The sequence below is a fragment of the Calliphora vicina genome, chromosome 2 (assembly GCF_958450345.1).
Source record: "Calliphora vicina chromosome 2, idCalVici1.1, whole genome shotgun sequence".
In the NCBI taxonomy this organism is placed as follows: Eukaryota; Metazoa; Arthropoda; class Insecta; order Diptera; family Calliphoridae; genus Calliphora; species Calliphora vicina.
Window position 1 is genome coordinate 109,785,330 of NC_088781.1, and position 20,601 is coordinate 109,805,930.

Consider the following 20,601-nt stretch of genomic DNA (forward strand, 5'->3'; position numbering starts at 1 on the left):
AGCAAACTAAAAGTCAAACGTTTGAAATTATTATAGCCTAATTCAAACCTAGACCTGTTTCAGATTTGATTTCAATTTGATATTAATTAAGAAAATAAATATTGACAAATGATACACAGAGAAAACAGATTCGTGATAGCAACCGAATTTGTTGCCAATCGAATGATTCGGTTGCACACATAGCATTTTTCAGTTCTAACAACAGAAAGTCAGTTGATAAAGAAGAATTTCAGTTGGGGCAACCAAACTTTTATTACCCATTCCAAAATATTGTAGCCACAACTGTAAAATTCAGTCACTAAGATAGAATCATTCGATTAGCAACAAATTCGGTTGCTATCACGAATCTGTTTTCTCTGTGTATGTTTTCGACATGATATCAAATATTATTTTCAAATCATTATCCCCTTTTATTCCAATACCAGTAGCAAATGAGCACCATTCTGTAAAGTTTTGGGAATTTCGCTCTAATAGTTCTCTAAATATTCGATATTTAATATTGAGGGAAGTGCCATGCCCACTATTTTTATGACATCATTTTGTATATCACTTATGTATTTATTTCTTATTTTATTAAATAACTTCTGCCATTAATGCTGAATCTATTTCTTAATCAAATCACATAATTATAATTTCCCCAAAATTATGACAACTGACAAGTGATTAATAATTGTTACAATTTGTGTGTGTGTGTCTGCTAATGATAATGCATTGTATCTAATTTCAATTTCTCAAAACCCGGTGCGTGTGTATCGTCATGTGTTAATGGTTTTGAATATGGCGTGGACAAGCCATAGAAACTTTTTACATTGTTGTAACCCAAAACAATTTAGTTTAATATTATTATTTTGACCCCTCGATTAATGGCATAATCAACCTTTATTGACACTTTAAACGAAAAACAATCCTTCACTGTTATTGTAATCATATGAGAAACACACAGTCACTTACTTACATACTTAATACTTATAATGACATACAAACATAAATAGATAAGCAAATTTAACCCAAAAAGGATAAATGACATACACACTTATACATTAGGGTGGACCTTTATTTTTAAATATTTTTGTTTGGGTTAAAAAATATTTAATGTTAAAAAAAATCCGATCAAAAATTATTTTAGTATTTTATTTACCCATAGATGTCTGACATCAATAACCCATTATAATATGATACCAAATAATATTTCATGCATAATTCAAATCTCAAATTTTACATTTTCAAACATGTTTAAAACGAAAATTAAAAAATTTCGATTTTTATAAACTCAAGAGGATGATTATTAAGTAAGAGGGTTATATTCTTGTATACCCACCATCAATATGAGGTTTGTTTTTTATTTACTAACAATAAAATAATTTTCTGATATAATAGGTATGGGTGCTAGAGTCAATTATGGACCAATCCTCACAAAAACATAAATATCCTTGAAATCCTCCAAATTCATATCGGACCCCTCGTTAACCCTTAATATCAACAACAGTTAATATTTGCATTGTTAATCCTCATTTATTGGTTATTAGAATCGAAAAAATTATTGAAATTTCGTTTAAGCTAATTTTGAAAATATAAAATTTTGGTTTTGAGATATGCCTGAAATTGTATGACTTTTTGGTATCAAGTTATAATCTTTAAACGATGTCGGAAAATTTGTATATTTTATATTTAAACATCTATGGATAAATTAAATATAAAAATTATTTTTAATTTTATTTTTTTTTTAAATTTTATTTTTGAAATTTTTTGGAAAATGTTGTAACCAAAATCAAAATTTTCTCGAAATCGTGTAAATTCAAATCGCTCGTCACGCTTACTATAAATAGTTACAGCCGTTAATATTTGCATTATTAATCCATATTTAATTTATTAGAATTGATTAAAATTTTAAAATTTCGTTGAAAATAAAAATTTAAAAATTAAAAATTTTGGGATGAAATTTTATGACTCTACTCTACTTGGAATCCATATGTTGAAAGGAAGATGGGAAAAGGACAGAGCTAACAATGGCCAATGCATTGAATAAATTTATATTGTACAAATGTTTCAAAATAAAAGCTAAAAATTTGAAAAAATCCAGCATTTTTAAGTTATAAACCCAATTAAAAATAGTATTTATATTTAATTTATCCATACACAGAGAAAACAGATTCGTGATAGCAACCGAATTTGTTGCCAATCAAATGATTCTATCTTAGTGACCGAATTTTACAGTTGTGACTACAGTATTTTGTAAGGGGTAACAAAAGTTTGGTTGGCTCAACTGAAATTCTTCTTTATCAACTGACTTTCTGTTGTTAGAACTGAAAAATTCTACGTGTCATTCGATTGGCAACAAATTCGGTTGCTATCACGAATCTGTTTTCTCTGTGTATGGATAAATTAAATATAAATACTATTTTTAATTGGGTTTATAACTTAAAAATGCTGGATTTTTTCAAATTTTTAGCTTTTATTTTGAAACATTTGTACAATATAAATTTATTCAAACATTTGTACAATATAAATTTATTCAATGCATTGGCCATTGTTAGCTCTGTCCTTTTCCCATCTTCCTTTCAACATATGGATTCCAAGTAGAGTTTTTCTTTTACCGCACTTTTGCATTTCGGGATTTATTTTGAAATTTCCCGGAATACCGGGATTATTAAATTTTAAGAATGTAGACTTCTTTAAAAAGCTAAAAAAAATTCTTTTGTTTCAAAATGTAATTGTATACAAATAAAAAATTTAATATAATGATATAAACTGACTTGATTTCTAATTTTGGTTATATACAAACTTGTCACCATTTTTCATTTGTATCGGAATGGCTTCAATTTCCATTAGATTTTGTTCTATCTTCGTTAAATTCCAATTAATTCGGAAAAAATAAATATTTTATTTTTTTAAATTTTTTTATTCCAAAATATACCGTTTACTCTTTGTGAAAAAGCAAACTACTAAAATAATTCACGAGTTTTTGGAATAATTTGAATAATGAACATGTTATTGATCCATTGGGTTACATATTTTTTGTTGTTTTTTGCACCATTTCCCCTGATTTCGGGATTAAAAATTTTGCGGAATTCTCGGGATTTCCAGCCGCAGCTCATAATATAATCCTCCCACTAAATACAGAGAATCGCCTTAGCGCCATGGATATTTAGCTTTGGTGTCGATTTGGCTGGTTGGCCGGGCTTCACATACGATCTTTTACACTTCGGGTTATTATAATTGATCAATTTTTCATTGCAAGTAATGATTCGGTCAAAAATTATTTTATTTTATAGCGTTCAAGCATCATTTCGGATATGCACAATCGTCCTTCAAGGTCTCTCGGCTTCAATTCGTATGGTACACAATTCGCTGCTTTTGAATGAATCCTGCTGCTCACAAAGGTTTTGAAATGGCTCTTGTCGAGTTTTATAACAATCTTCATGATGTAATGCCTCCAATTCTTGGTCTCCAAACTTTTTTTTGGCTGGCCAGGGTGATCTTTGTCTTCTGTGTCAAAATCAGAACTTCTCAACCGAACAAACCATCTCTCGCACATTGAAACCGATGGAACATATTTTCTGAGCAATCGGTGTACTTCAACGGCACTTTTTTTCAAATTAAAGAAGTAAAGCAAAACTTCCCGCATATTACGATTTGATGGTACAAAATTCGACATTTTCGAAGCAAAAAAAATCTTTCAATTCGTATGGTACACAATTCGCTGCTTTTGAATGAATCCTGCTGCTCGCAAAGGTTTTTAAATTGCTCTTGTTGAGTTTTATAACAATCTTCATGGTGTAATGCCTCCAATTCTTGGTTTCCAAACTTTTTTTGGCTGGCCAGGGTGATCTTTGTCTTCTGTGTCAAAATCAGAACTTCTGAACCGAAAATCAGAACTTCAAAAGATACTCCATCTATTGTAAATTCCGCATTTTTAAGTCATACACCAATATACAAAGTTTTGTGAATTTTTTTTTTTCAAGATAGACGAACTTTCAAAAATTTGTATATTTTATAGTGAAACATTTATGGATAAAACTCAAATACAAAAAATATAAAACTTTTTTTTTAATATTTTTGAAAATAATGCTACTTTGACCCAAACATTGAAACATCAAATAAAATGTGAAGCCTCTAAACTTTATTCGATTAGTCTTAAATTTTCAGCATGTGGTTTTTAAATGACGAAGGACTTATTTTAGACCTTTAAGGACCTCCTTAATATACACACTTAGTTACAAAATTTACATGTATTACACTATTTACGGTTGTTAAGTTGTCCTTTAACAATTCAATAGGGATTTTTTTAACAAAAATCTAGAGGGTGTGTGTAGTTAAGGATGTAACATGGCCTTTTTTTGAATAAGTTTAATGCTGCTTTTTGTTAACATTATTTCAATCCTTAAAGGTAGTAGTCTAAGGGTTCTTTATAGATTTTAACGACAAAAATTGGTTTGATCTTATTTTTTTTTTTCACTAAAAAAAATATATAAGTATGTATGTATATAATCTTTCTAGTTTGTGGGTCACAAGACCTACAGTCTTTTTCGTGCAAATCCAGTAGTAACCAAACTAAGCTCATATTTTATGTGTTTGAGTGTAGTTAACCCAAAAAACAAATTATTTGCATATAAAAACAAACCGACAGACACTCAACAGCTATACTTTGTCCTGTGAATTTTTGTAAAAAGGATTTGTAAGAGGGGATATAAACCTAGAGGGGCCCATACAAGATGACTAGTGGTTAAACAAATAGGACACCAAATGGCAAAACCACAATATACAACATTTCAAATATACACAAACAAAATAGAAAAGGGTGAACAAAAATTTATAAAATGTTAAGATAGAAAGAAAAAAGGAAATACAATTTTTCATATAATTTCATGGAAATTTTAGCATATTATGTGATAATCACAAATGATGACAATTTTTGGGTTTTAAAGTCATATATTTTTGTCAACTTAAATTCAAATTAATAAAATAGTAGTAGAAAAGTATAACTATATACAAAAGTTGGAAAGAATGAATTCTTAAAATCAAATTAACAATTCCTTGTCTTAATTCCTTAGTACTAATTCCTTTAAGAAAAAAAGAATTCTTAATTCAGTTTTCAAAATATCAAATTGACAATTCCATTAAAGCATGCAGCACGAATTAATTCCTTGTCTTAATTCCTTAGTTCTCATTCATTTAAGAATTCATTATTTATAAAATCAATTCCTTGTTGAAGCATTCAAGTTTTCTTTTATTCTAATTATTAATTGATTCAACGATTAATGAATTCTATTTAAACAAAAGCATTTGACTGTAGCTAAAGAATTCGAATGGCTGCAATTTTTTTCGAATTAAGATTTTAGTGAATTAAACTCAAATTGAATTGATTAATTCGAAGCTCTGACTATATTTTAATGACTATTTTCATATTTTTAACAAGAAAGTGAAAATAAGTAAACAAATATTTTTTGGCAGAATAATAATTTCAATTTAAATTTTGTGTTGGTTTCATAGGAATAGAGAAGAGAACTAGGGTATAAAGTTTGTAAGATAAAAATGCAATTATTTTCAGTAATTAAATCTATATTTTTGTACTTTTTCCACAAAGGGCTGATACGTTTGTGTAAACTTTTTACGACCACTTTAATGATAATTTAACTTTGTAAATTTCAATACTACACATAGAAAATAGATTCGTGGTAGCAATCGAATTTGCAGCCAATCGAATGATTCTGTCCTAGTGAACGAATTTTACAGTTGTGGGTACAAAATTTTAGAAGGGGTTACTAAAGTTTGATTGCTTCAACCGAAATGTTTCTTTATCAACTGACTTACTGTTGATAGAGCCGAAAAATTATATGTGTGCAAACGAATCATTCGATTGACAACAAATTCGGTTGCTACTATGAATCTGTTTTCTCTGTATATGCCCAATGGGGCAGTATCAAAATATTTTGGAAGTAAATCTGCCATTTCTAACTGGCTGATTCGATTGGCTTGAAATTTCACATAGGCACAGCAGAAGAGTATTCGAGTTTAGGTTTTGACGATGGACCCAACAGCGTCGCTGCTGAGGGGTCACAACTTAAATTTGGAAAAAATATCTTTTATTTAAAAAGTCCTGGTGTTAAATTGATCAGAGCCGCCGGACCCTATATGATCATGACTTCCATGTATTTATAAATATTTGTAGGTATAATGTAAATTATACTAATACATTGTTTGCCAAATCTGTTTTATTTTTCTTTTCTGCAACCTTTTTTTAGCTGTTAATAGTTTTGAACTAATTTTCATAAAAATACCAAAAATTCCCTTTGACCTGTGTAACAAAATATGGCAATGTCTGTCTATCTATATATATCTGCTACCATACAATATGCTTAGAAAAAACTTAAATCAAATTTTCCACAACATGCTTATTTTTTTGTGATAAATGCATTTTAAAAAAGCCATAACCACATAATGATGAAAATTTGTTGGAGCAAAACTTTTCCTTTTTATGAGTTTTTTCTCTTTCTTTCTACTTTTTGGATTCTTATAAGCGAGAGTGGAGGAAGAAGGGCAAAAAACATAAATGCAAATTTGTTAAACGTGTTTTCTAAACAAGTTTTCTTTTTAGTTAAAACGAGCTAGAAATATATAAACGAAGCAGGTCTTTTTTTTGGTAACTTAACAAAAATATGGTTGTGTAAGTGAAGAAATAAAATTAAATCAATATAAATTTTAGTAGGACATTAAAATGTAGAAATATTGACTGCATAACTTTCTAGACTAAAAATGCTAAGATGTTTAAAATGTTGACTCTGCTAAGACTGAGTATGACAAAGGTTTAAGTCTAGGCTAAACCATAGTAGTTGAAATGCATAAATTTGTAAAAGTTTGAAAATAAAATGAAATCAATATAAATTTAGTAGAGTATTAGAAACAAACATTTTCTAAAGGTGGTTAAAAAAAGGTTAATTATATGCATAAGTTGCTTAGGATTTGAAAGGTTTTCTCTGCTAAGACTGCGTATGACAAAGGTTTAAGTCTAGGCTAAGGTTGGCTTAGTACTTAGTTGATAATTGATGAATCATAAACTTCTATTAAATATAAATATTTCTAAGATATGAGAGCGGATCAATAAGTCCGTAACCTTTTTAACGAAACACAGGTTTTTGGATAAACAATCATATTATTGTTCAACATAGTCTCCTTTGAACTCTATACAGTTTATATATTTTTTAACCCGAATTGTTTTTTTTTTTTTGCTAAATATTGATAAAAAAAATTAAAATTCAAAAAAAAATTAAAAAATAATTTTCCAAAAAGTTAAAAAATTAACTTTGAAAACAAAAAATTTTATTTACCTAAAAATATTTAAAATTTTTATTTTGAATTATAATTTGGTGAAGGGTATATGAGATTGTTTTTATTATTTTCGAAGTCCTTTTAGATGTCATCAATATATAAGTATTTATTTGTCAGATGATTTCATTGTTGGAGGTCAGGCAGAGCCATTTCTTCATGTATGGAAATAAGAAATAGTCTAAATCGGACTAAATAGGGTTAAATCGGGAGAATAGGACATTTTTGCTATTTAAACTGCACATGTATGCACAATTTGTACTGGTGAAAAAGTACCTTTTTCTTGGGCACGTTGTGGACGTTCTTTTTTCAAATCCTCATTAAATCGATCCAATAAGTTGGCATGTAGTTAATGTGAATTATATCACGTGTGTATTCCCCGTGTATTTGTTGTCGATTGTGAGATAACGCTGCACCCATCATACTGGAAGCTTCCTCATACTCAAGTGATCATTCAAAATTGAAACCACTGAGCCATGAATGTGTTTCATCAGATGCCTATGGCTTCCAAAATATATACAACTAAGTTTTTTTGCTGAAAAAATTTCGAATTTTGTGCGAACAAATCGTCATATGCGGGAAGTTTTGCATTACTTCTTTAATTTGAACAAAAGTGCCGCTGAACCACACCGATTGCTCACCAAAGCTTATGGCGAATGTGTTCCATCGGTTTCAACGTGCGAGAGATGGTTTGTGCGGTTCAGAAGTGATCATTTTAACACGGAAGACAAGAATTGTAGGCATTACTACATGAAGATTGTTGTCCAACTCAACAAGAGCTTGCAAAACCATTGGGAGCTACTAAATCAGCAATTTCAGCAGGATTTATCCAAAAGCTGGGGAATGACGATTTTGTATGTCTGAAATGCTGCTTAAATGATGGATCCATGATAACAATCTTACCAGACATGAAACCGTAATATTCCATCATGAATACACTCGGCCACATGTTGCAAATACCTGTTAAAAACTATTTAGAATGAAGTGGTTCAGAAGTTTTACCTTACCGGCTTTATCGACCAGACAAATATTACTCGTCCGAGTAATATTTGTTGCGATTGATGCAGAACGCTCTCTCTGGGATACGCCTCACTTCAAAACAGAGCATCCGAAATTGGCTAGAATCGTTCTTGTGCTCAAAAGATGAGCAGTTCTTTTGGCTCGGAATCCATATGTTGCCAGAAGGATAGGAAACGGTCATAGCTAACAATGGCCAATACTTTGAATAAAATTATATTGTACAAATGTTTCAAAATAAAAGTCAAACATTTGAAAAAATCCCGCATTTTTAAGTCATACTCTCAATATACTTTATGGAGTCGCAAATGATGGAAATTACAACATTAATGACAAATTTGTAAAGTGTATTCCAATAGGGACTTCCGAACTTTGACAGTGATAGCGACCATATCGTGGAGGCTATCACTTATTCAGTTTGTTTTGCAAAATCACCATGGACGGTTATAGAGTTCAATAACACGTACAAATGATAAAATTGTTTCGGTCATTTGACGGTAATTTCGCCCATCAAAGAGCATCCAAAGTATCCCGAAAAAGTGACTGTTTGGTGAGGATTTTCTTTGAGGTCGGCAAGCTCTATAGGTCGGTGATTAACAACTTGTTTTGATCTGAATTAGATGATATGGACACCAACGACATGTGGTTCCAACAGGTCCACGCTATGTGTCATACAACTCATGCCAAATTGGACATACTGCACGAGCGCTTTGGTGATTTCAACTGTCCATTGCTATCGTGCGATTTGACCCCGTTAGACTTTTTCTTGTGGTGTTTTCCTAAGTCGCAGTTCTATGCGAATAAATCACACAAAGCCAGCATAGCCTATGCCATCGGTCTAATTGAGCCAAATTTATGCACCAAAGTCATAGAAAATTGGATATTTGAATGCGCGCCACCCAACAAAACCACGACGGTTATTTACATGATGTTATATTCCATACTAGTTGACCGCCCCGGCTTCGCCCGGTAGCATTTACTAATGTTAGTTCTTCAAGTTTCTCCCACATACATCTGCCTGTTCTTATTTATTAGCAAATAAAATATCTAAATTTGTACGGCATACTTTAGGGAGCTTTTTTTATTGCAGTTGACTGGACTCAATTTTTTCCAAGTTTTACCCGGAATTTGTTTTCTTTACAAACCATCTAATGAAAATTTCGAATCGAATAAAAAAAATCAGCCAAATCGATTCAGCCGTTCTCACGTGATGCCATTACATACATGGACCATTTCAAAAAACACACTTTCTTTTATATAAATATAAAGATAAGAAGTGCTTAATAATATACACTTTCATGGTGAAATACTAAATAAATACAAATTTCTTAAATTGTTTTTTTATATTTGAACAAGTTGCAATTGTATTTACAACCACTGTATTTAATAGTTTAAATAAAAATTAAGTTTTCTTAAAATCATGTTTAATTTTGATATTTATTTACCCATTTTGTCATTAATTTCAAATTAATAGTTTAAAATGTTACAAAACTTTAACCTTATTAAGTGTACAAATTGCTATTAAAATTCTTATTAAATAAATATAAACAGTTTGAACTTATATTCCTATATTCTACTAAATATTTACCCAAATATAAAATCTTTCATTTAAAACACATTTGAAAATTATAACTACTAACTTAACATAAATTTTTACTCATAAATTCTACAAATAATAAATTTCAATTATTTGTATTAATTTACTACAATTTTCTATCCAATAGAATGTATGTAAGCAAAATGATTTTCTTTTTTTTGAAATGTTGTACATTTTAATAAACTCTCCGACTGACTAGCTGATGTTGCATAAGGATTTAACATGATACAACACTCAAAGAAAATCTAGTAAATATTTTCTTTTAATATAGAATTTCGATTTGCATCTACATACGTTTAATTAGTTAAGTACTTTCAATTATGTGGTCAATATTTGATTAAATATATGTATGTATGCACTCGTATGTTTTGTATCTTTAGAAACATACCAACATTGAAATGTATCCTTTATATTATTCTATACTCTGTATACAAATATTTAATTATATACTTTAGATACAATATATGTTGTGTGTTTACATTAGTATATATGTATACATAGAGAAATATTTCCTATAATTATAGTTATAGCAAATATGTATGCAACAGAAAATACCCAGCAGCTCTGTCAGAGCCTCGAGCTAATGAATTAGCCAAGTTAGTAGTTATTTTGACAGGTATGAGTCCTAGTAGGAAGTCAATTCTGCCTTTATAAATTACAAATTCTAAAATTTGCACTTAGTGATAACTGACTTTCCAATACACTACTTGTGGTGGGTAAAATAACTACTTCCTAAAATGCTGTACAAACAAAAGTTACTAAGTGACTACACCCTAGATTTCTTAGAGACAATAAAGTAACAATTGACTTCATGTTAGACTACCTGGGGTGTATAAAGTAACCAATGCTCTGTTCTCCGCATTACAAAGATACAGCCAGGTATTCAGCCAAGGACATTAGTAAAAATTACTGTCTACTTAGGATACAATGACTTCTTCAGAATTCAATCCAGAACTGCTGGAATGTATGCAACAGAAAATACATTCTATGCACACACAAATATGTATTTGTATGTACTTTAAATAACATTTACAAAGTTATTTTAATTGATTGAAATATAGCATAATTGTCATAAATTCTAGATACATATTTAAGTAATAATGTTTATACAGTATTTAAATATATACTATTTTAAAAGAGTTATTTATCTTCATTTATATAAGCAGTATATTAATATTAATATATAGGTAATGTGTTTTTTTTTCTATATAAACCAAAATAGTAAAAGGTCCTTCTTATGCAATGCAAATCAATTTCAAAGGTTAAGTGGTTTTGAGAAATTCGTAATAAGCTTATAATTTCGTTTGAAATTCTTTAACATTATTTTAATTAATGCTATAAATAGTGTGTGGTAATGATAATTGAATTTTGAAATGGTGATTATTTCAAGCATTTGAGATATATTGTTTACTTAAGCTAATATCACATCAGGATTGCAAAGTTTGGTATTATGCTGTGGGGATATAATAATTATGATACAATTACATACATTCTGTTCCAAGTTCTATTACATGGGTTAGAAATTTCCTAACCTAACGATAACATCCAAGTTTTAAGGATTTATCATTTGAGGAGCCGCAGAACAAAAGGTACTTTTTCGAATTATTTTACAAATTGATTTTTTGGTATTTTTATAATATTTGGTTTGAAATCTTCTAGAAAAAATCAATTTCCCAAAATTTTTAAATTTTCAAAAAAGTACCTTTTGTTCTGCGGCTAATCATTTTTCCTTGAGCCAACACTCGGGATATTGCCTCTACTCATGGTTTACGTGACTTTAGAAGTACTAAAATATATCACGGGAAGAAGGAGACGAAATTGTGTTTGTGGAACTTCTCTCTTGCATTGTCAGAGATACATTGTTAGGTCCTCGAATTCGAGAGAGAATAGATTATGAAAAAATCCAATAAAACTATATCCTCATGAAACGCTTATCTGTTCAAGATGAAGATACATGCAGATTAATTCCAACTATAGCCATAAACTCTGCTCTAAAATAAGCAAAATTAATTAATTGAAGAAATATTTGGTTTGCCAAATATAATGTTCGGTTCAGTTTCAAACTAAATACCTGATATCGGTCCCTGACTCCACATAAAGCTAGTTCCGTGACCACAAGGCTAGCGCAATATACTAGGTTATAGTGTGCTGTATCAGTTTGAGGGTTACAGGTTCAATTTGCGCCAAAGACTCTGGGTATTTCTGCAGACAAACCAAAACTCTTCGCAGTCTGCGTTTTTTTTTCTTACCTTCTCTTTTTATACATATATTCCGGATCCTTATAGATAGCGGAGTCGATTAAGCCATGTCCGACTGTCTGTTCAAATCAATTTTCTGATGACCCCAGATATTTTCGGGATCCAAACCTTCAATAATTCTGTCAGACATGCTTTCGAGATGTTTCCTATTTAAAATCAGCCAAATCGGTTCACAAATGGCTGAGATATGAGGAAAGAAACCAGGACAACCTCAATTTTTGACCTATATCTGGATTACTACGACATTAATATAGACAATATGGATAACTAATGATAGATATTTCAAATTTTTTTCGATTGTATTCTACATAAGTCTAGTTTCGTGTCCACAAGGATAGCGCAATAGGTTAAACTAAAATGGGCTGTGTCAGTTTCGGGGTTGTAGGTTTAATTCCCGCAGTCTGTGTGTTTTTTTTAAAGGAAAGAAAAGGGGTTTCCAAACTATTACCCCTCACCAGTACATCCTAACACCAAATCGAATTGAAATACATAAGTTTCCTGGGTGTTATTCTGAAAATTCGACCTTTGGGTTACATAGACATATTCCTTCTATTTCGAATTGAGGTTGCTGGATTTTATCCGACACTTTCTCTAAAATAGGCTATTGATTTGTTACATTTTATAGCCATTCTCTATTCCTTTCTCTACCTACAACTATCTCTGATATTTTCTTCGTTGTATAGATGCCCTTAGTTCTTTCTCCTTCCACCAAACCCTTGTTTTTCCAAACATCTCCGGATACTACTGCAATTTTATATAATCGTCCTATAAATGCATGTAAACTATCATTGGAATACATTTGACTAATATAATTCGCTCTTTTGATAGAGCTATTACATCAGTGGAACATATTCCGAGAATTGATTTATTTAATCCATTAAGGTATTTGACCAACATTGCGATGAGTTCTAAGTTAACCTATAGATTTGATTTCTGTTACCGATAAGCAACTTGAAGAACCGACAGACGAGAACAGTGCGTCGCTCAAGTTTTACTCTCACGACTACTCTCTCTGAGATTTATTTTCATCTTTGCATAGCTTCGCTTAGTATCTGTACCCTTTAGTCCCCTTGTTTTCTGCAAGCATTTCTATTCACAACTGCTATGGTCTGTAATCGCCCTATAAATGGATGTAAACTATAAGTGGAACATATTTGACAAATGTAATTCGCCTGTGGCACTGATCTATTCCATGGTGAATACAGGTAACCAAGATTGCGAGGACGCCGCAATTAACATATAGATTTGAAAACCATACTTTTACCGATAAGCATTTTTGACCTCACGTCGAGAAGCTCAAAGGCTGACATTAAAGAACAGAAAGTTTTGCATGACACATGCTTCAAAGTCATCCCCATTCAAGTTCCCAGCCAGAGATTGCATTCGACATGCTTTACATCAAGACAAGTGTTGCTGTAATCTAAAAATATCTGAAGGAATACATTTGGAAGTTCGTATTATAAGCGACTATAGAAACACACCAGTGAAACGACTATTAAACCACCAAAAGATAGCTTAAGAGCTTAGCTTCAGATAATTGATCTTTAGAGAAACCGTTAGTACTTATGACGACTTCCGCTGAGAGAGAGTTGGTACGTTAGTATATCTCTAAACCAACATTAACCAAAGTAAAGCTTTAGAGGATTATTCAAACGTTGTTTCTGTAAAATCGCCTATTTGTCTAAATATCAATAGTGATTTCTTACCAGAAAATATCCTGCAGAAACATGGAAGAATCTGTCATGGAAAATAAACGTTCTATTTAACTTAAATGAAGTCATAAATAAGGAACTTATTCCCATAAATGTGACATCATCATATGTCAAACAGATACAACTCTGTAATATGATACGACAATCACTGGACTCTATAGTTGTGGGACTCATTCAAGACACCTCTGACTTTCATTTAACAATATATGCAGAAGTTGTGGAGAGAAGAAGGAGAAGCAGATGAAAACTGCAGTTTTCCTTGGATGGCAAATAATGGGACAATAGTTTTTTTAGTTATTTATGCTACCTTTGATCGGTGTGGATCGAACTACATTGGTATGAAAGGGCGTATTAGTGATCGTAACAATTATCTAATTAACACCGGTTTATCTTTCATTTAAATTCCTCTCTTCTGTTATCACTCACTTTTCATTTTCCTGTTTTCCTCTACCGCTAAATGTTGATTACATTTCAGGTAGGTCATACCAATGTATCTTAATATTGTTTCAATTTAATAATTAGGACGATCTGTAACTATTTCACTTTTACCCTATTCCAAAAACTGAATAACTTTTAAACCAGTGGTAGCCACTGAAATCCACCAGAGACCGAACATAATCGTTTGTTTACCTGTAAACAACACGAGTATCAACGAAATTCATAGAATTCTCTAATTAGAAACATAAATAACACTCAATAGCTGCTCAGATTTAAATAACAAGTTGTTATAATCCATATTCCATGTTCTATTTATATCGACCTTTGTTTTAAACTCATAAACATTTATTATTTATTCTTAATTTGTCAGCTTTTCAGTTGAACATCCTTTCATAAGTTGCCATACTTTCTCATCTATTGCCTCAAAATGTTGTGCCTTAAATTTGCAATTGTCTGCAACATTCGTTCCAAACAAAGTCTACTGCTACTACTACGTTGGAGTATCTGCATATTTATTATTGATTTATTTGCAGTCATAATTTTTGTCTTTATTTAAAACATTTGTCATTCCAATTGTCATACATTAATTTATTTTATTGTGTTATTTTTGTTTTATTTGCTGAGTTTTTTTTACTCTGGCCTCTGTATCTGAGAGCAAGGATTATGGTTTGTGTTTGCTTTTAAGCAGAATAACAGCAAAATGTATAAATAAAATCATACTAAAAGTCATAAATTTGTTTGTGTTTCCTCCCCTTTTATAAGGCTGTCGAAAAAATAAACTTGTTGCTGTAAATATCCTTTTGTTTTTGGTTATAAATTTTACCGTTTTTTCCAGCATTTCTTATTCCTTGAGATTCAAATCATAAAAAGCATAAGGATAATTATATTTTACTTAAGGGAAATAAATTTATGTTTTCATATTTAGGTATATAAAAAGTTTATAAATTGTTTAGTAATAATTAAATTTTCTTTCTTTATTTTGCAGGTCACAACCGTTTAAACGAATACATATCTCATTATGAAACATTAGATTATGATCATCAACATTTACGCGCTAGTCACCATAGAGCCCGACGATCAGTGACCAAAGATCATTATGTACATTTAAAATTTCAAGCACATGGAAGAAACTTCCATATTAGATTAAAACGTGATTTATATACATTTAGTAATAAGTTAGAGGTAAGTGTAATAATTTTTTAATTAAATTCATTAGAAATAAGGATTTCCATTAAAAAAAAATATGTATTTTTCCCAGATAATTGATAGCAATGGCCCTCTCGATGTATCAACCGATCATATTTACGAGGGCGATGTGATAGGGGATCGTAATAGTTATGTATTCGGTTCCATATTGGATGGTATATTTGAGGGTAAAATAATAACCGAACGTGATGCCTACTATGTTGAACATGCCAAACGTTATTTTCCAACAAATTTTACACAAATGCAATCATTGGAATTGCACAGTACTGATAAAACTTTTAATACATCTATGTCTGCTACAACAACATCGTCTACAACATCAACAACAACGACGACGACGTCGACCACGACATCAACAACAAAATCACCTTTAGATAAAAGTAAAAACATAGACGATCATCATGATGAGATCGTTAAAAATATCGGTTATCATTCGGTGATCTATAAGGAATCACATGTGGATGATGTCTACAAGGATGTAAGAGAAGGTTAGTGCTAGATTTTTGTAACTTAAAATGATTTTAAATTATTTGTATGTGATAACAGAGGATTTGGGGAAATAATTTTATCCTGGTAAGATTGTGCCAAGGCAAGGAGTCACTCTCTAAAGTTCAGCAATCTTTCCGTCGCTGTTTAGAGATGTTTGTGTTAAAAAAGTGCGTTAATTAATTTTGCACTTCAGGATAGTTTAGGATCTCACAAATTAACTTCGGATTTCGTTAATGGCTCTTGACAACTGAATGTCATAAACAATTTTAAGAACTGTCACAATATCTATCTAAACTCAACCAACACAATTTCAAGCTTTGAGAAATTACATTATTTTGGAGTAAAATTGGTTTTAAACTTCTAAGTTTATTATTGTAAATAACTTTATTTGAATTTTTATGTTGTTTATCAGACTTAACAAATTGGAAAATTTTATTTCCTCAATTTGGTGTCAAACATATTCTTACAGTTTTATCAAACCTACTTTAAATATAGGTTTGAATTTATATTTGAGCTTGATTTGAAAAATATATTTTTTTAAATGACATTTTCTCAACATGACTTCAATCAAATCATTCTCTAAACTAGGAAAATGTCCCCATTTTATTTTTAACTGACATTTGAAATATATTTGAGAATAGGTTTTGATAACAATTTGATAATAAATGTATTTCTTAAATTCAGGATAACTTCTCCTTCCGTTTAAGTAGATTTTTATATTGAAATGTTTATCAAATCATTCTCAAATGTTTGACATTGGAGGAAGGGTTTAATTTCATATAATTTTTTCGTACTTTTTTAAATAGTAATTTTCCAAGTGAACCACAGTTATCTTTTTAATCCAAGTGAACACTTTCAGTTTTCAATATGTTCCTAGTGAAACGGTGCTGTTTTTCAGTTCAGTTTCCAAGATATTCAAAGTGAAACGGTTCAGTTTTCAAGATATCTGAATTAAAACGAATTGCTGTCGTGATATTCCCCTAGTAAACTGGTTCATGTTTCGTGATATTCCAATTAAATCGGTTTTTTATGATATTTTTTTTTTTTTTTTTTTTATTTATTTCATTTATTTTAGATTGTAAGCCCTTAGGGCCTAATTAATCCAGCTTAATATTCCAAGTAAGCCGGTTAAATTTCCATAATATTTGAAGTAAACCGGTTATGTTTTGATAATATTCCATGGGAACTAGTTCTATTATTTTTATATTCCATGTGAACAGGTTAAATTTTCAATATATTCCTAGTGAAACGGTTCAGTTTTCCACACTTTCCCAATGTAAATATTTGTGTGTTCATGATATTCAAAGTGATCCGGTTCAGTTTTCAAGATCTTCAAAGTGAACTAGTTCAAGTGATTCGATATTCCGATTAAATTAGTTCTATTTTCTTGATATTCCAATTAAGCCGCGAGCAGTTTTCATTGTATTCCAAGTAATCCGGATAAATTTTTATGATATATTCGGTTTTTCCAACTGAATCAGTTCAATTATCTTTATATTCAATGCGAACACTTTTACTTTTCAATATACGGTTCAGTTTTCTTGGTTTTTCATAGACTTAGGCCCTAATTTTGTAAATCACGTCACAAAGTGATATTTGTATGGAAAGCAAAAACAAAATTTCAAAAATTTTAAAAATTTGTTTTTGTTTTATATACAAATTCTTAACAGAACAAACGCACAAAAATTCAAGCGTTGGTTTGCCTTTCATAATTTGAAAATTTTGTATATAAAACAAATTTTTAAAATTTTTGAAATTTTGTTTTCCATATAAATAGCACTTTGGTGACGTGATTTACAAAATTAGGGCCTTAGCTTACATGTAAACTAGTGAAATTTTCATGGAAACAAGTTCGGTTTTCATGGTATTCCAATAAACCCTTTCAGTTTTGATGGTACTCCAAGTAAGCCGTTTATATTATATTGATTATAACTGATTATTTTTGGGAATGCTTTTAAATTTAAATGTTTATCAAAATATTTTTAATAAACTGATTAACTTTTCAAGCTGTTATATGATTCAGTTCCAATTTTATGCTATTCTAAATTAATCAGTTCTGGATTCATGGTTTTGTAAATGAATCAGTTCCAGTTTCACGATATTCTAAATAAATTAGTTCCAGTTAATTGAATCAGTTCGTGTTTCACTCTATTCTATTATTATATAGGAACCGGTTTCCAGTTCATAGTATTTTTTCAGTTTTCATGCTCTCCATATGAACCTCTTCAGTTTTCATGATATTATAAACGAACTAGTTCAGTTTTCAAGCTATCCTCAAAGAACCATTTTCTTGCTATTCTCAAAGAACCTGTCCAGCTTTTTTTCTATTCACAAATAAACGGTTTCGTTTTCATTATATTCTAAAAGTACCAGTTCCGTTTTCATACTATTATCAATTAATCGGTTGCGTTTCATGCTTTCCTCAATGAACCGGTTCCGTTTTTATGTTTTTTCAATGAACCGGTTCAGTTTTTATACTATTCTCAAAGAACCGGTTCCATTTTCATGTTTTTTTCACTGAACCGGGTCCGATTTCATATTTTTCTCAATTAACCGGTTCCGTTTTAATGTTTTTTTCAACGAACCAATTCATTTTCTCAATGAACCGATTCCGTTTTCATGTTTTTATCAATGAACCGGTTCGGTTTCATGCTTTTTTCAAAGTTTTCAAGTTTTTTTCAATGAGCCGGTTCCGTTTTAATGTTTTTTTTTTCAACGAACCGGTAAGGTTTCATGCTTTTCTCAATGAACCGTTTGCGTTTTCATGCTTTCCTCATTGAACCGGTTCCGTTTTCATGTTTTTTCTTAATGAACCGGTTAAATTTTTATGATAATCTCAATAAACCGGTTCAGTTTTTATGATTTCAAAAAACCGGTTTCGTTTTCATATTTTTCTCAATGAACCGGTTCCGATTTTATGCTATTCTCAAAGAACCCGTTCAATTTTTATGATTTTCTAAATAAATTGGTTAAATTTGTATGTTAATTTTAATTTTCATATATTTCTAAAGTAACCGGTTATGTTTCAAGAAAACTGAATCGGTTAATTTAAAACAAAATTAACCGGTTCAGTTTTCTTGAAATTCCAAATGAACAAATAAGTTTGTGTTCAATCGTGGATGAAATATTACACGAATGTCAAAGTCGTGTTAAAAACAAATCCCATTTTTAAGGAGTTTGACAAATGGTTTCAATAGCATTAAAATGTTGGAAGACTTGTTAGCATACTGTAACCAACAACCTCGTAATTTTCAAAAGATTACCTCTACGTTATTCTGTCAAATGTCTAAAATATTTTGAAATTACTATATATAAATTATATAAACAAAATATAAAAGATATTATGTATTTGATAAATTCTCCAGCAAACTGCAAATGTCATTTGCAACAGTTTGAAATATATAAATATTTGAAAAACAGGAATAACAGAGACAGAGTGAAAAACTGTATGTGACATTTTTATTAAACATGTAACGAAACCTGCATAGAATTATGAAATTATTTAAAAATAAAAAATTTAAATAAAAATATAACAAAACCAATGACCATAACTACACTATACACAACCATTAACCATTTGTGTAAACTTTATGGGTGCCCTAGGATTTCCTGCCTGCTAAAACACAACACCACCGCACTCCATCCCTCCACTCCCGCACTACCGTGTCTGTTCAAATAATTGTAAGCATTATTTTTATCATGACTTTGACAATGACTGTTTTAGCACAATCATACTAAATATGCAAGCATGTGTGTAAATAAATATGTATGTATTTTAGTATATATACTAAATATTTTTTAAAAAATTGTTATTTAAACTGTAATAATAAAAACAATGTTTTTCCTTAGTTGGTTGTTTTTGTTTTCCACTATTACATATTTATATATATATTTTTTACGCTATTTTTCATATAAAACTTTTTTGACAATACAAGTAGATTGTTAAACCATTTTGACTGACATGTTTTTCAAGTGACATGTTTGTTTCATTTCTACTATTTTACCCGCGCTGCTGCTGTTGTTTTCCTGTGTTGTAGTTGAGTTTTAACATTTGGATTTTTTTTTTTTTATTTTTTTTCTGTTTTGTTTCGTTAGTTTTATGAAAACATAACCACCAACCAACCTATACATCATTTTTTATATATATATTTTACACACTAAATAAAAAAGAATTAAAATATAAACTATATACAATATAAATATAAATAAAAACTTATGTAACCTACACTGTTTCCTAAGGAAATGAGAAAAATTTTGGATAACAGCTTTAAATTAAAGGGAAATAAATAAGTTCAAACTAGTTATTTACAACAGTGAAACATTTTTAGATAAAACATTCAAATATTTATTTATGTCTGTAATTATTCGAATAATCGAGAAAGTCTATTTTTTTATACAAATGAATACAAATTTTCAATTTAGAATAAAAAAATATTCGATCAATAATTGTCGAATAATCGAGTACTCGAATAAAAACATATTTTCATAACTAAAAATATTAAAGAAAATTATCTCCAAGAAACAATAGATAAAATACTCAAATATTTTTTATATCTGTAAA

At 30.0% G+C, this 20,601-nt stretch overlaps 1 protein-coding gene across 2 annotated transcripts in view; it reads left to right on the plus strand.

Annotated features, from left to right (window-relative positions):
- The window catches only part of kuz (zinc-dependent metalloprotease kuz), a 316,592-nt gene that overhangs the window by 227,637 nt on the left and 68,354 nt on the right, over positions 1-20,601 (plus strand). For both annotated transcript variants that reach the window (XM_065502406.1, XM_065502405.1), the window contains exons 4-5: positions 15,331-15,527; positions 15,604-16,039. In XM_065502406.1, the coding sequence (XP_065358478.1) occupies positions 15,331-15,527; positions 15,604-16,039 (633 nt within the window). The remainder of the gene's footprint in view (positions 1-15,330; positions 15,528-15,603; positions 16,040-20,601) is intronic.